Source organism: Cynocephalus volans, chromosome 14, assembly GCF_027409185.1.
Source record: "Cynocephalus volans isolate mCynVol1 chromosome 14, mCynVol1.pri, whole genome shotgun sequence".
NCBI classification, from domain to species: domain Eukaryota; kingdom Metazoa; phylum Chordata; class Mammalia; order Dermoptera; family Cynocephalidae; genus Cynocephalus; species Cynocephalus volans.
The window spans coordinates 65,799,015-65,813,827 of NC_084473.1; the positions used below are offsets into that span (position 1 = coordinate 65,799,015).

A 14,813-nucleotide genomic window follows, 5' to 3' on the forward strand; every position below is an offset into this window, starting at 1 on the left:
GACCATCTTCCACATTTTACAAAGAAGGAAACTCAACTGTATTCCCAGGATAGTTAAGAGCAGAGACCAGAGGGGCCCTGTGTGTCTGGCCCTCCGCCAGCTGCTCAGCGCACACCATGTTCAGTGTCTCTGATCCCCTTATTGTCATTGCAGGAAAGCCGCACTCCAGGTCAGCATGAACGATGGCCTCTCTTTCATCTCCAGTTCTGTCATCATCACCACCACGCACTGTGTAAGTCATAACCTTTCCCTTTACTAAAGATCTTCTTATCATTATCATCATCATCAACATTTCTTAAGCACCAATCTTCTCCAAAGGTGTCCCTGGAAAGTTTCCCAGTTCTTCATTCTATTCACTGAGCTTTGATCCCTGCACTGCTAGCAGCCATGTGCTGGATCAGGGGTGTGCAGTACCCTGGAGTGTATCAGGAGCATCTGTGTTGGGTTCTCCAGGCTCCCCTTTTCTGTCGTTGTGAGGGAGACTCAAACTCACTGGCCTGACCGGATGGTAAGATGGGCTGTGTCTGTGCTGTAGTGAGGGTGGGTGCCTGGACAGAGTGAGATTAAGAGAGAATGGACTGAAAGGACTTGGACAGCATATGCAGAAAGCACATTCTGGGGAGTTTTTCTCTAAATGGAAGTGGGAAAATGGGCATTGGCTAGAGGAAGATGTGGAGTTTATAGAGGACCTTTTATTTAGGATGGGAGAAATTGCAACTTGTTTATATGATTATGGAAATAATCCAGGAGAAAATGGGAAACCGATGAATCAGGAGGGGCAGAGGAGCCCTTGCAATAGGGATTGTGAAGCAGGATTGGGGACTGCATTCTCTCTACCAGCTTCTCAGATATTCCTTCTCTGCATCCTTCATGTCAGGTGGTTTTAATTTCTGGCTACACATAAAATGACCTGGAGAGCTTTTTAAAAAGATTGATTGATGCCCTGACCTCATTGCCAGACTGACTGAACCAAAATCTCTGGCATGGGCTTTGGTGGTTTCAGGACCTCCTTGGGAAGTTGTTGTGTGCAGCTGTGGCTGGGACCCCTTCAGCCTCTGGAGTTGCTCTGCCCACTGTCAGCATCTCAGAGCTCAGCCCATTGGCGGGGCAGTCAGGGCTGAGTTAGCTCCTGTAAAGACCTCAGCCCCTAACATGAGCATTTCCAAAATAACCTTTGAATATTCAGTTTCCTTAACCGAATGCACTTTCTCTGTTAGATCATTCTAGAAACTAATGTGTTTGGCCTCATGATCAGTGTAGGTAGTTACTATGGGCACTTCCTGGTTGGTCTTTGGAAGACATGTTGATAGAACCCCTCAGTAACTGGGATTGTGTCCTTAACACCATCACAGGTGGACAAGAGATAGTAGGCATGCACTGAAGGCAGGTCAGAAAAAAAATGAGTTTTTTCATAGAAGAGCAGGAATCCAGGCCTCATGATAGACAACACTGTTCCTCCTAACTTTCTTCACCACCAATTTTCCCCATGTTAGGAGCAAACCAATTTTCTTAAAAGTAGGATAAGCCAATGTAATGGTTACAGATGATAGAAAACTCTTATTTGAGCAAAGCAAGAGACTAGGTTTGTCCCAGAATAGTGTCACCACTGAGAAGAGTCCATGTTTAAAGCATCTGGTCAACCCTCAACTCTGCAGGCCTGAGTAGAACACTACCAAATTTGAAAATTGCATGCAGGAGCAGTGAAATTTCTTCTAGTATATCTTGCCCAATTCTTTTGGATATTGACCTTTTTGGAACCTGCCAACCTGCAGGAAATGATTAAAATACCCCAAATCTAATAACTCCATTCCAGATTCCTCCCAGCTTTTGAGTGATCCAACAGTTTGGATCTGTATTTCTCATTATGTCTGACCATACCAAAGAGAAACAGCTGCTGCTCCTGAGACCACAAGGGCAGGGGAAGTGGGAAGGGGAAACAGCTCAGGACTAAACCTGGGGTGTGGCAAATACAGTGCTACAAATTTAAATCCTGGGCCTCTAATAAAGAAGAAAGGGTGTCCTTAACAATGTACTGCAAAATTGAAAGAATTCCATTAAAGTCCCATTGCATCTTCCTGACTCACTCCAGCCTCCACTTACATCCATCTCCTTCATCTGAACACATGTCCCTAAGTTTCCTGTTCAACTGACCCTTGATCAAGACCACCTCATAATCTGTTCTTTTTTATTCCCTTTTCACTTGAGAATGCGGTATTGGTCTACACGAAAATTTTAACCACCCTAAAATTTGAGATCCTAGTCCATTTATTCATTTATTCAACAAACATTCATTGATCACAATGTGCTAGGCACTGTTCTGGGTGCTTGGGATACACCAGAGAATGAAACAGATAAAAATCTCTGTGTGGTGGGGGGAGGAGCAGACAATGAACAATCAGCGTAATAAATAAATTACACACTATTCTAAAAGGTATAGGAAAAATAGAGCAGAGTAAGACGGTTCAGTACGGCTTGAGTGAGTGGGTTCAAATTGTAAATAGAATAACAGATACATTGAGAAGGTGGCATTTGAGTAGAGGCCTGAATAGTGAGAAATTTAACCATGAGACTATGGGAACTGAAAATATAGAGTTGCCTTCAGCTGACAGACAGGAGGAAGACTTCAGGAGGAGAGGATTTGGGGAGGAGAGGGGGGCAGTTTTGCTGTTTACTAATTGTGTGACCTTCTGCAAGTTATTTAGCCCCTTTGTGCTTCAGTTTCCTAATTGAAAAAAACTAGGAGAATGATAGTTTACATTATCGTCACCATACTAGCAGTACTATGAACATTAAATGAAATGATAAAGTGCTTGTCAGAAGGCCTAGCAGTAGCAAGTGTTCAATAAATGTGAGCTCTTTTATAAAGGAAGCTTAATCCAAATTTTTTAACTAATTAGAGATTCTTCCTAGAGAGTTGGCTCCTTGATTCAGAGTTGCATTATAATAAAGGGGTTCTTCTAAGATAGGATGAATCCCTAAGAGAACATGTTTTTCACCCAACCAAGCCCAGGTGATGGAAAGGGGACAGACAAGATGGCCGCAATCATCCAAGGAAAGGGATCTGTATTCAAACATAAAACTCCAGTCCCCAGCTGGGCCCTATGCAGAAGCTCAAATTAAAGATTAAAACTATCACTGGGCAGAATAGAGATGGAGGTAGAATGTGTGGTCATCCAAAATACAAAGTAAAATCTTGGACTTGCTTTTGTTTCTTGGGCAGCTGGTTTGAGGGACAAGGTTTTTAGATCAAAAATGATCCCCTGGGTCTGAGTAAAGGGTTGGTCTTGTCAGTGCCAGTCGCAGCAGGCCTGGTCCATCACCTGGAACCAAAAATAATGTTAAAATATGTAGTTGAGAATTTTCTCACTTTATTTGGTGCCCATTTGGACAGCCATGTCAGAAATTTTCAAGATCCACAATGAATAACTGTTGTCCCTTCCAGAAGCAGAAATTCCATGAAGTTTTACAGGAAAGAGATTTTTTCCATCCAAGAGCTAAAAGATTCCTACACAAATGGTAAATTTTGTTCAGCTCCATGGCTGTTGAAAATGGTCAAACATCCAGAATCCTCTCTCACCAGCACATTTGAATACAAGCCATCTCTGCAGTCCTGACTGGCCTCCCTTTTCTCCCCCAACCTGTAGCCATAGGTTGAGAGAATCACTAACCTGGTGGGAAGTATAGAAAAGAAGTTTATCCTTTTGAGAACAAAACAAGCAAATTTTAGTACCACACGGAACTTTTCATGAAGATGGTCCTCTTTTAGAAAAATACTTTAAAATTCTGTAATTTCCCACCCACAGTGTATAAAAATCTGGGAATCGTTCAACAGGTATTTTTTGAACTCCTACTGTGTCTCCTGTGTACCATTCTACAAAATCTCTGCCCTTGACTAGCTTGAAATCCTGTTGGAGAAATGAATCCAACAAGCATATTAAAAAGTATATAATAAAGAACAAGATTGTGGTGTAAATGCTGTCGGATTTCAAAGGGTGGAGGATGAAGGAAGCCAGGGACCGTCACGAGGGCTTCGTGGAGGAAGAAACACCTGAATGGTGATGTGAAAAGTGATAATTACAGGTGACGATGTGGGAAGAGGCCAGGCCCTAAAGAGAAACCAACCTGAGCAAGGGCTAGATACGTCTTTGAGCATAGCATGTTCATGGTCTCTCCCAGAACTGTGACTCTGTTTTTTCTTTTCCTCTCATTTTGTGTCAATTTCTGGTGCCTTTTGATTTGGGGCCATTTCTCAAGTTGGCAACTTCATCCTGTGACGTGCAATCCTCACCCTTGATCTTGATGTGACCGTGATGCCCAGCTGATGCTCACCCTCGTTAACTGTGGTCAGGACTTGATTTGTATCAGTTTCCACGTTGGAAAATCACAATCTTCAAAGAAAGGGAAGAGATCTACAGTTAGTTGTATGATTCTAAAATCAGCACTACATAAATGGAGAACCCTGTCTTTTCCCCTAATTCATATGAAAAACAAACAGCAATAAGGTTTAATAAATCCAAGAGGACCCCTGTCATGTCACTGTTCAGAGAAGTTCTTTTTGAAGGAAAATAAAAATTCAACAAACTCAGACCTGAGGCATCAGAGCAAGAAAAACTGCTCTATAGTTATAGCATAATGGAGGAATTAAGAATACAGAGGATATTGAGTCAAAAATCCTAATTTCAAACCCCAGCCCCTCCACTTTCTAGGGTGATCTTGGGCAAGTTAACCTTGAGCCCATCTCAGAACCTGTCTTGCATGGCTGCAGTAAAGGTTAAAGGTCATGTGTATAAGGGGCTTTAGGTACATAAAAATATGGCAAAGAATGACAGCCATTTATTAGTTTATTGACCTCATTCTCTCTCTTTGCCAAGTAAAAATCTAATGGCCTGTTCCATTAAAAGACTTGTTATACATGCCCTGTGGCTTATAAACAGGCTATTTTCCCCTGATTAAGGGGCATGTTTCCTTTTGAGTCCATGACAAGCCTGGATTTTAGGAACAGGGTGGAAAAAACTTTGAAGATGTTGCCTGCGGGATTAACTAGAGGGAAAACACCAGTAAATCAGATCTGGTGATAAGTCAAACAAGGAAGAGAGTTTTTCTCAGTAAATGAATCAAGTAAGTAATAACATAAGGGAAATATCTAGACTTCTATACTTAGAAGCATGAATTAAAACAAGTATTTACTAAACTTGGTGCATTATTACCTCATAGAAAATTCCTACTATCACTAAAATATTCTATCATGCAGAGCATTTTTGGAGGCATTTTATCAGAGCAGGTACCATTTCACTCTGATTAGAGCCTTTTCTGAGGTTGCACTGCAGACTGGATCCCCCAGTGTCCCTTGAAGTGGTCACAACTCATTGTTGTTTTGAAGTACAGTTTGATTTCAGTGGGGATGAACATGGTGCCAACTTGTTTCCCAAGGATTTTTAAACCATTTTGTCTTCAGATTTTCAAGAATTCAGACTGGTCTTTTTCCAAACTTATGGTATATTTCTATAAATACTTGTTTTGAAAAACAGAGTGTCTGTGTGTGTCTGTGTGTGTATGTGACAGAGACAGAGAGAGACATCTACAATGCACAGAACAACCCCCTGCCCTACTGCAAAGAATTATCTGGCCCCATATGTCAATACTGCCACGGTTGAACAATCTGAAGAATCGGAATTTCTTGGGGGGATCTGAGAATTCTGCACTTTTAATAAGCTTGCCAGGTAAATCTTAAACACACAGAACTCTGATCATTGTACTCACCTAACACAAATTTGTCTTGCAAAGTTTAAAAAAAAACATTAAAATCTACTTAAGAACAATGAGTTATCCTCTTGATTCACTCCTCATCCCATTCATTTAAAAATCCTAAAATTTTAAATTCAGAACCCACTCTAAATGTTCCTTCTTTTGGACCCCTTTTTCTGATATAAAGATAAGAATTTCTCTAAAAGAATAATTTTAGTCCAATGTGACCAGTCTAGGAACCTTTTCACTTTTTAGTTGCCAAAGACTGCTAAATTTTCTCCCTAAATTACCCTTTTCCATATTCCAAGTCGTCCCTTCATTTCCTGCTCTTACACCAAGACCTGGTGAGTCACAGACTTATTGCTCAGAGTTTCAGGAAGAAAGAGCCCAGTTGATAGGTGAGCCTCTAGCTGCCATGCAGGGTAGATTGTAACTCCAGAAACAACCAAAGACTTGGAGCAAAGAAAGCACAAACATTAGAAAGAGCAATTGTATCTCAGGCACAGTACAGCCTATATGCTTTCTGAGGAAAAGCAGACTATGTGTTGTTCAGCATTGCAACCCAGCACCTGTCTGCATATAGCAGTTACCCAATAAATAACTGATGACTGAGTGAATGAATGAATGAATGAATGAACTCAATCAAGGGTTATAATGGGACCACGATGCCACCTGCTGGTAGGAGAGGAAGAGAGCCAGAGTGAGGCAGGATTAGAACAGGGGGCTCTGAGCTGGTTGGAGGATACATTTCCAAAGAGGATGGCCAACGGTCCAATCTCCATATCCAAGGAGCCTGAACATAATTTAAGAGGAACAAACAAATCTGCAAGGTAATAAGCTATAATCAGCAGTTCCAGGCAGGGCAATAGTCAAAGACATCTTCAGAAGAGCACCAGCTCCCCTAGGAGCAGACCCCTGCCAGGGATGCAGACCTGGAGGAAGGGCCTAGAAATAGCCCACTTAACTACATCAAGATTCAGGGGCAGCCCCTAGTCTGTGAGGATCTGTGGCACAAGGCACTACAGAAAAGCTGTGACTCAGGAAACATTGGCATGGCCTGAGCTTACCCTGGAATACCAGGACCTTAGGCTACAGTGGGTCAGCTAATCTGGATCCCACCAGCTGAGGCTGAGGGTGCACAGTCTGCCTTGGTGAGGGCTGGCTCAGAGTGGATGTGCTGGAGCAAACAACTGGAGGCTGCAATGGCTACAGGTAAGAGAGGCTGCAGAGGAAGGGATGCGACCACCCCCCAGCACTGTCTGCTCAGGTCTATCCTAGGTAACTTCCTGCGTCAGTTTTCTAAATCAGTTCAACTCTGTTACCAATTGCTTTAAAGTAACTTGAGAAAATACAAATCCAGCCTGGTTTTGTAGTCTTATGGCTCTCTAGGTAAACAGACAGTTGGTGTAGCTGCCCTTGCCAAAATCTCTTGAATTTCACCCTCCTGGTAGGGAGTGAATCCAGTAGCCTGTGCTGAGTGGCAATCTCGCCTTCCAACATAATAAAAAATTATTGTGCACTCTTCAGAGAAAACAGAAATCAGAGACTTTTGTTCTTCTTTTTCTTTTCCAAGGTCAGCAAAACAGTTCATCAATCAAAATAGGTAACTAGCTGTCTTTGAGACAGATCATGCATACCAGCAGCTATAATGGGCCTCTTCATTAAGGAAAGAAGTACAGGGAAGAGGTTGCTGATGGCAAAAGGGGACAAATATATCATCACAATCAGGACCAATGTGCATTAAACCAGTGCTATGGGCAGAGTATTAGGGACTCAAAGAAAAGTTGCCAGTCTTTGCCCTGCAGAAGCCTTACAACATAGTTGTCAAGGTAGGATATATACTCCCAGAGGTAAATATTACAGTGTGGGGTACAAAAGGCAAATATCACACAGGGACCTAGAAATTCCATCTGTTCCAAAGACTCATGAGCCTTCAGATAAGTAAATTGATACAAACATGGCACACTCTGAAGAGTGTGCACTAAATGGCCTAGGGGGTTACCTTCCAGTCACCCAAGTAGGCTTTTACCCCTTACTGTAAAGAGGAGCTGGACGAATCATTCTAGAAATTCAGGTATAACTTGTAGGCAGCTCATGATTTGCTAAGCCCGAAAACTCTATCCCGTGTCTTTTCCCCAACAAGACCCTCCCCAAACTGTTTCTCAATACTAGGAAACAAACCCTGGAGAAGACAAGGCTCTTTCAAACAACCAGTGGAAGCAGGACCGGGGCACACACCCTGACTTCCTTCACCCCAACAACATTATTCCACGTCCTGTCTATAAGGCGCTCCCACACCCACCCCTCTTCACATAACCTGGAAGAGTGAGAAGAGACTGGAATGGAGGGGACATAGGAGACTGACTTTGAAGAGGGTTCGGTGACAGATTATGGAATTTGTACAATGAGAAGCCATTTTAAGGAAGCACAAAGCATTATTTTAGGAAGATTAATCCAGCATTTGTATGCACCAAGTGTATTAACTATAACAGAATAGTATTAATCTGGATGCCACTGATTTATAAGTTTAGTCATTTGGAAAAGGAATAGGCTCTAGTTTACTTTTCCACTATATGGGCTAAAAAAACTTAGTACCAAGAATGACCAGTCCACAGTCCTGGGGCTACAAGTGAATCACAGCACTTCACACTCAGCCCTTGAAAAAGAATGGCCATTTATATACTTTGTTATTGCTGTAATTATAAGTGATGTGTCCTTTGAAATATGTGGCTTAGCAAAACAAAAGGGAAAGACTTAGTTGGAAAAGAAAAGTGGGAACAAGCATGGGCTTTGGGATTAGATCAGTGTAGCTAACATCCTGGTTCTGCTACCTACTGGGCATGTGACTTTAGACTGAGGTGATGTACTTAGACTAGCTGGCACAGAGCCTGATACACAGTAGATGCCCACTGTTAGTCTTCTTGTACTGATGTTGTAGTCTCTATAAGAATTAGCACGTTGATATGGTTTCCAAAGGATCTGACTTCTGGTTGAATTAACAGAAGTAAGGTATCTAAAATTAAAGAGGTGATGGGACCTCTCATCTTGTTGAAAATAAAATCTCTATTTGAGTATTGTATCCAGTACCCAGGGACATTTCAAGGGAGAGCCCAGAGAAACAGTGTATGAGAAATACTACCAAATATGGTATATTATGTAGAATATAGAATCAGGGCTCTTTAGCCTGGAGACATATTTAGCATAGAGACAGTATTCAAATGGCCGTTCTGAAACAAGTGCATCTGTGCCTATAGAGTCCCAATTCCATAGATTATTTATTGTATAGATCCAAACAGGCTGAGAGACACAGTTTTTGGCTCAGTTTTCAAAAAGATCCTTCCAATGAGCTGCTTCAGATGAGAGTGAGCTCCCTATTATGGTTGTATTCAAGCATGGACAACAATTCAAACTGGCAGAATGACATACATGCCTTTCATGCATCAGATAGGCAAGTAGACCAGAAAAGCTTTCAGATTCCTTCCAACGCTGATCGTCTGGGATCGTAGACCTAAAAGTATGTCAGTAAAGGAGTAAGGTAAATATTATCGGTCCTATGCAATGTAAAAAATGAGTCTGACTTTTACATTTTGAAAATAAATATGAGAGACTTTTGTTGGTGATGCTAGAGAGAATTTCTCTTAGTGCAACTCAGACTGGCCAACCTCCACATAATACAAGTGATATCATATTTCAGACCACAGAGTAGTTAAAACTGCTCCTGAGAATAATCTGTTTTCAAGTTACCTCAAAACACACCTTTCCATTTACAATTGATACACTAATCACAAATCATTCTCCTCTATTTATTAATCAGTCTCAGTAGAGCCATACATATTTCAAGGTTTTTTTAATAAAGTTCTGACATTTTTATTATTGTTATTTTAACAAGATGGCCTGTGGTTTCATGTATTGTCATTAGAAAGGTCAAAAGACCACAGGAATATCAGGATGCAGAACTCAGATCTCAAATACTGTTTATGAACTGAAATAAAAGTAGTTTGCCAATATTTCTATTTTGATAACCCATGTATGCATAAAAATATCTTTTAAAACATATTTTGGAAGATTTGTGCTGATTTGTTTTTCTTGGATATTTGAGCAATTGACTTTTAATATTTTTATCTCTAAGTTTTTTAAAGAACGTTTGTCCTAAATTTGAAATTTCCTTGTTTTGAGAGTAAATGAGAAAAAAAAAATATTTTTCTGAATCTATGCTTTGGGAAACTCTGAGATAAGCACGTAGTAAGATGGTATAAATAAAAGTTAAATCCAAATAATCTGTAAGCAAAATAAGTGTAATGGACCAAACTCAGCAGTTAAAAAACACAGACTGACAAATTGTGTTAGACACAGAAAGGTTGAAAATGAAGTATGAGAAAAGTTATATCAAGCAAATACCAAAAGAGAGCTAGTATAGCTATATTAATATTGAATAAAATAAACTTTGTGGCAAAAATAAAAGCATTTTTGGGGCTGGCCCGTGGCTCACTCGGGGGAGTGTGGTGCTGATAACACCAAGGCCACGAGTTCGGATCCCATATAGGGATGGCTGGTTAGCTCACTGGGTGAGCTTGGTGCTGACAATACCAAGTCAAGGGTTAAGATCCCCTTGCCAGTCATCTTTAAAGAAAAAAATTAAAAAATAAAAAATAAAAGCATTTTTTAAATTAAAAATAAAAGTATAAAGAGGACTATTACATAATGTTAAAAGGAACAGTTAACCTAGAGGGTATAATAATTCTAATCCTGGGCACATGTAAAGCAAAAGTTGACAGAATTGCAAAGAGAAATTGATAAATCCACCATCAAAGGAGGATATTTACATACAAATCTCTCATAATTAATAGGCCAAGCAGCCAAAAGAATTAATAAAATATAAATAACTTGAATAATGCGATTAAACATAACCTAGTGGACACACATTTAGGTTTCAGCATTACATTCTAAATAGGGTCCAGAATTTTGGGCTGCATAAAATGGGGTGTCATGTGATTATAAAACTAATGAAAAAATATCATATTTCGTCAATTCTAAGACACACCTCTTTTTCACATTTTAACATCTCTGAAACTGGGATGTTTCACATAATCAGTAATGCAGCATGGTTCAGTGGGCAATGTTTTTCCTAATGTCTCATAAAATAATGAGGCATCCTAATGGAAGCATCTGAACTTCAGTAAAATATTTCCCATCAATCTGTACTGTATCAAAAGTAAAGATAATGAAACACAGGCTAAACAAAACTGATTATTCACTTTTTTCTCCATCACCCACCCCTGTCCACAGTGGAAAGTAAGAACTGTAGCCTTTTCCCTTTGTGGAACAGCCTACTGTATGTAGGAAATCTGCATCCAAAAGATTTTCAAATACACTTTTACACTTTTATAAAAAGTATCCATAAAACAAGTACAGGCCATAAACCAAATCTCAACAAATTTCAAGAAATTGATATATAGATCATATTCTGGAACTAAAAAAAAAAATCAATTAAAAGTCAATAACCAATCAAGTTACCAATCAATTTTGAAAATCTCATGTGTTTCAGAATTTCAGACGTACATTCAAATCATTTATGAGACAAAGTAAAATCATTATGTAAATTAGAAAGTACTTCAATTATGAAGATGCAAATTAAGAAGTTACCAAATCTTGGAATGCAGCAAAAATAGTTCCTGGAGGGAAATGTGTAGCCTTAAGTGTTTACATTAGAAAAGAAAAAAAGTTCTAAGTCAGCGAGCCAAGCATAAAACTCAAGAAATTGGAGATGAACAGAGCAAACCCCTCCGAAATACAGAAAGACAAAAATAGTAAAGTAAGAACAGAATAGAAAACAAGTTAGAGATAATAAAGAAAACTATTAGTTGGGCCTAGAGGATATGAAAAAGAGAAATAGACATGTGTCTATGTGCTACTGCTGGTAAGTGAATGGGAAATGAGCTGAACTTAATGCTGTCACATGTTAAGGGCAGTGCTGGAGTGAGATCCTTAACCACGGGAACTAAGAAAAACATGTAAATTGAGTTTATCCCTCACCTACTCCTAAGTCTTTCTTCCTAGGGAAGCCTTTTTACACTACTAAATAGATGCTATAAAATATTATACATCATTTACATTTCACTCTCCCCCATTCTTTATCTCCAACTAAAATTTGCCAAATTGCTATGAATCCCTCAATTAGTGAGGCTGTTGGTCCCTAGAGCAGTCTCTGATCACTTTTTTGAAGTTTATGGTTCTACTTTTTCTGGCCTCTCATTTCTAGGTATTATATATGTGTTTTCCACTCTAGGTATTCACTCCCTTCTTTCTATTTCTACTCTGACAGTTTAAGTTTCTGGGTGCCTGGATATCAGATAAACAAGCTTACCCTCATATAAATTGTATATAGAATAAGAATTCCTAGTCTCTGATTAAGAACTTGAGAGAAGGTGTGTGCCCTGAGTACACAAGCTTTAGTGAATGGCCAGCGTGTCCATCTACATCTATTCCTGGGTTATTGTGGCTATTCCACATGGTTGAGTCTTTTGGGTTGAGCATTCTGGAGTAGGGAATCCAGTTGAGAGAGACACAATTGTAGGAAGAAGGGCACAATTAAAAGAGGGTTCAAAAAGTTGGAGGTGTCGCGGGGGCTGGTACAGCAGAGAAAGAGAAGGAGGGAGAAGAGAGGGAAGAGGAGAGATTAACAGTTTGAGAAATAGAACCAAAAAGGAGAGAAAGCCTGAGAGGATCCCCTTTCTACCAACACTAAAATAATTGCCAACTCTCAGAATGGTCCAGAATTGGCAAAATCGGTGGGCTAGTCTGTCACAGAATGGGAGAAGACCCAGCCTGATCCAGATCGTCTTGTCCTGATTAGAAATTTACAGTCACCTTGTGCCAAATCACAAGTTGCCCCAGGGTCCTTATGTGTATTTTGTATTCAGGATATTATTTGGGACTGACATGATGTATATTGTTTGAGCTCCTGTAAAGGAGGCAAACTCTCCCCTCTGTTCTCGACAAAATGATCAGCGTCCCGTGAAGGTATAGAAACACCTTTTTACAAAGCAGCCATCTTCTCACGTATTCATTAGGGCACCAAGGACATTCAAAAGTCACCAATTCAATTTATTTCTCCCCAAACGAAGACTGCTACAAGTGACACATAACAAGCATTTCTCTGCCCTTACTGTGGTTGCTAGAACAGATGTTAGTGTACTCAGTGCTAAAGCGGTAGGCTTAATTTTTTTTAATAATAATTTTTTTTTAATCGTAAAACACTTCTATAAGTGACAACTAAAATATTCCAAGGTTCGTTTTACACACAACCCAACATCAGGAAAACTGCTTCATTTGCAGGCTGAGGAAGTATAAAAGGTACAGCTAAGGCAATTTTATTTTACCTGCATTGGCCAAATTTTGGACTTAGAAAAGGTATCAATAAGGCTCAAGGTCCTTGAGATTGTATATAAAAGATGCAAACTCAGCCAAAATAAATACCTACAAAATGCTGCTTATGATAGAGTTTGACCTGACAGCCCCCATTGACTCCTGCCTACTGGCCCTAAAATTTGTGAATGCACTGATCCCTAATAGATAAAAATGTTCGAGGACAATTCTGTATTTCATACTTCCTCACTCTAAACAAAGTTATGTTCATTCCTACTCTGTACTTTTAATCACATTTCATTTTCCTTCTGAAATGACCTCTCTTTCCACCTAGCGAATTTCACCGTGGCTGCAAGGCCTGCCAAGTGCTGTCTGGACCAGGATGCCTCCCTGGCCTCAGCAAGCCTCTTAAACTCTCTCTGCTCTGAACCCAGGCATTGTGGATTGCAGCATCTTTTAGAGTCTAACTGCATATAACCTGTGCTGCTGTCTAAGCAAGCCCTGAGAATCAGTCCTGGCTTTCTAACTGGACTGCGATAGCCACTTTCAGGATTGGAAATGACTTTGTTCATCTCTCTGTGTCTCCTACTGCTGAGTATGGGTTAGAAACTCATAATGAAATTACTTGTTGTTTTCCTGATACCCTGTTATTCAATTTAAAGACATTATTTTAAGGAATTGACCATCATAGTTGCCCCTGGTAAGCGTCTATCTTTATGAGGTACACCCGAATCCAATGGCCAACAGTATATAGTAAGTGATGTTTACTTACCAATAGTAGGTAACAGTGTGCTCTTATTCACCAAACCAGGAATCTTCAACTCTCTGTCAAGCTATTTCCTTCATGAAAAAAGTGATTAAAGAAGGAAAAGTCAAGCAGAGTGACCCATGGAGAAGGAGGGTGGTGGGCAAGGGAGCTATGAGCTAACAGAGGAACAGGCAATCAGGCCTGGCTCCCTTCTCTACAGTGCATGTCAGGAAGGCCCAACAACCCCTCCATATAGATCACATCCCGTACAAACTCACTAACACTCCCTGTGTTGAGAAATTTCCATGCACAGATTCCAGCCCATCCCGTTGGCCATAGTTTTCTCTTCATAACTGCTGATTTGTGTGGTGTCTGTGAGTTGATTCAATAAAAGTTTGGGGGTGATGAATAAGACCAATTGAGCATACATTAAATAAATATCCACATTAAAGGTAAATAGACAAATGAGTACATTTAATGAAAACAAGAAATTGGCCTTTCTCTTCCAGTGTCATAGTATTTGAATATTACTAAGTGACCTTCTCTGTAATTCTATTTCAATAGCCCACTCAAAAGAATGAAAGTATTCTGGGTACTAACAAGCTACATCTTGTCTGCATTATTTTTTAAAAACTGGTTTTGATTACCAAGCTCTATGCATTTTATGGAGAGAAAGGAAAGTGCTGAATGAATCCAAGATTTACTTTTTATCACTGTCACCACTGTGACATAAAATGTCATTACTAGGTCAGGGTGACAAGAGGACCAAGGTGATGCTGGAAACCTTGACATAAAAGTGTACTTCCATGATATGGGCCTCAAAGCTTGAGTTTGTAGGAGTGTGGCATCAGTCGCCCTCTTAATTGCATACTAATGGCGTCTCATCCAAGTCCTTCTGGTATTATTCATATAAGGCATAAAGTAATAAAATTTGTAGCAAGCTAGAATTTACACA

The 14,813-nt window shown here is 39.9% G+C and overlaps 1 protein-coding gene across 3 annotated transcripts in view; it reads left to right on the forward strand.

The window, feature by feature from the left end:
* ANTXR1 (ANTXR cell adhesion molecule 1) overlaps window positions 1-14,813 on the forward strand; it is a 215,566-nt gene that overhangs the window by 102,620 nt on the left and 98,133 nt on the right. For 2 of the 3 annotated variants that reach the window (XR_010021671.1, XM_063078500.1), the window contains exon 12: window positions 154-232. Coding sequence is in view for 2 of the 3 variants with exons in the window: in XM_063078500.1 (XP_062934570.1) it covers window positions 154-232 (79 nt within the window). In the remaining variant the exon portion in view is untranslated. Of the gene's footprint in view, window positions 1-153; window positions 233-4,254; window positions 4,332-14,813 lie in introns of those variants that run through there. The other variant, XM_063078501.1, reaches the window with a different exon arrangement.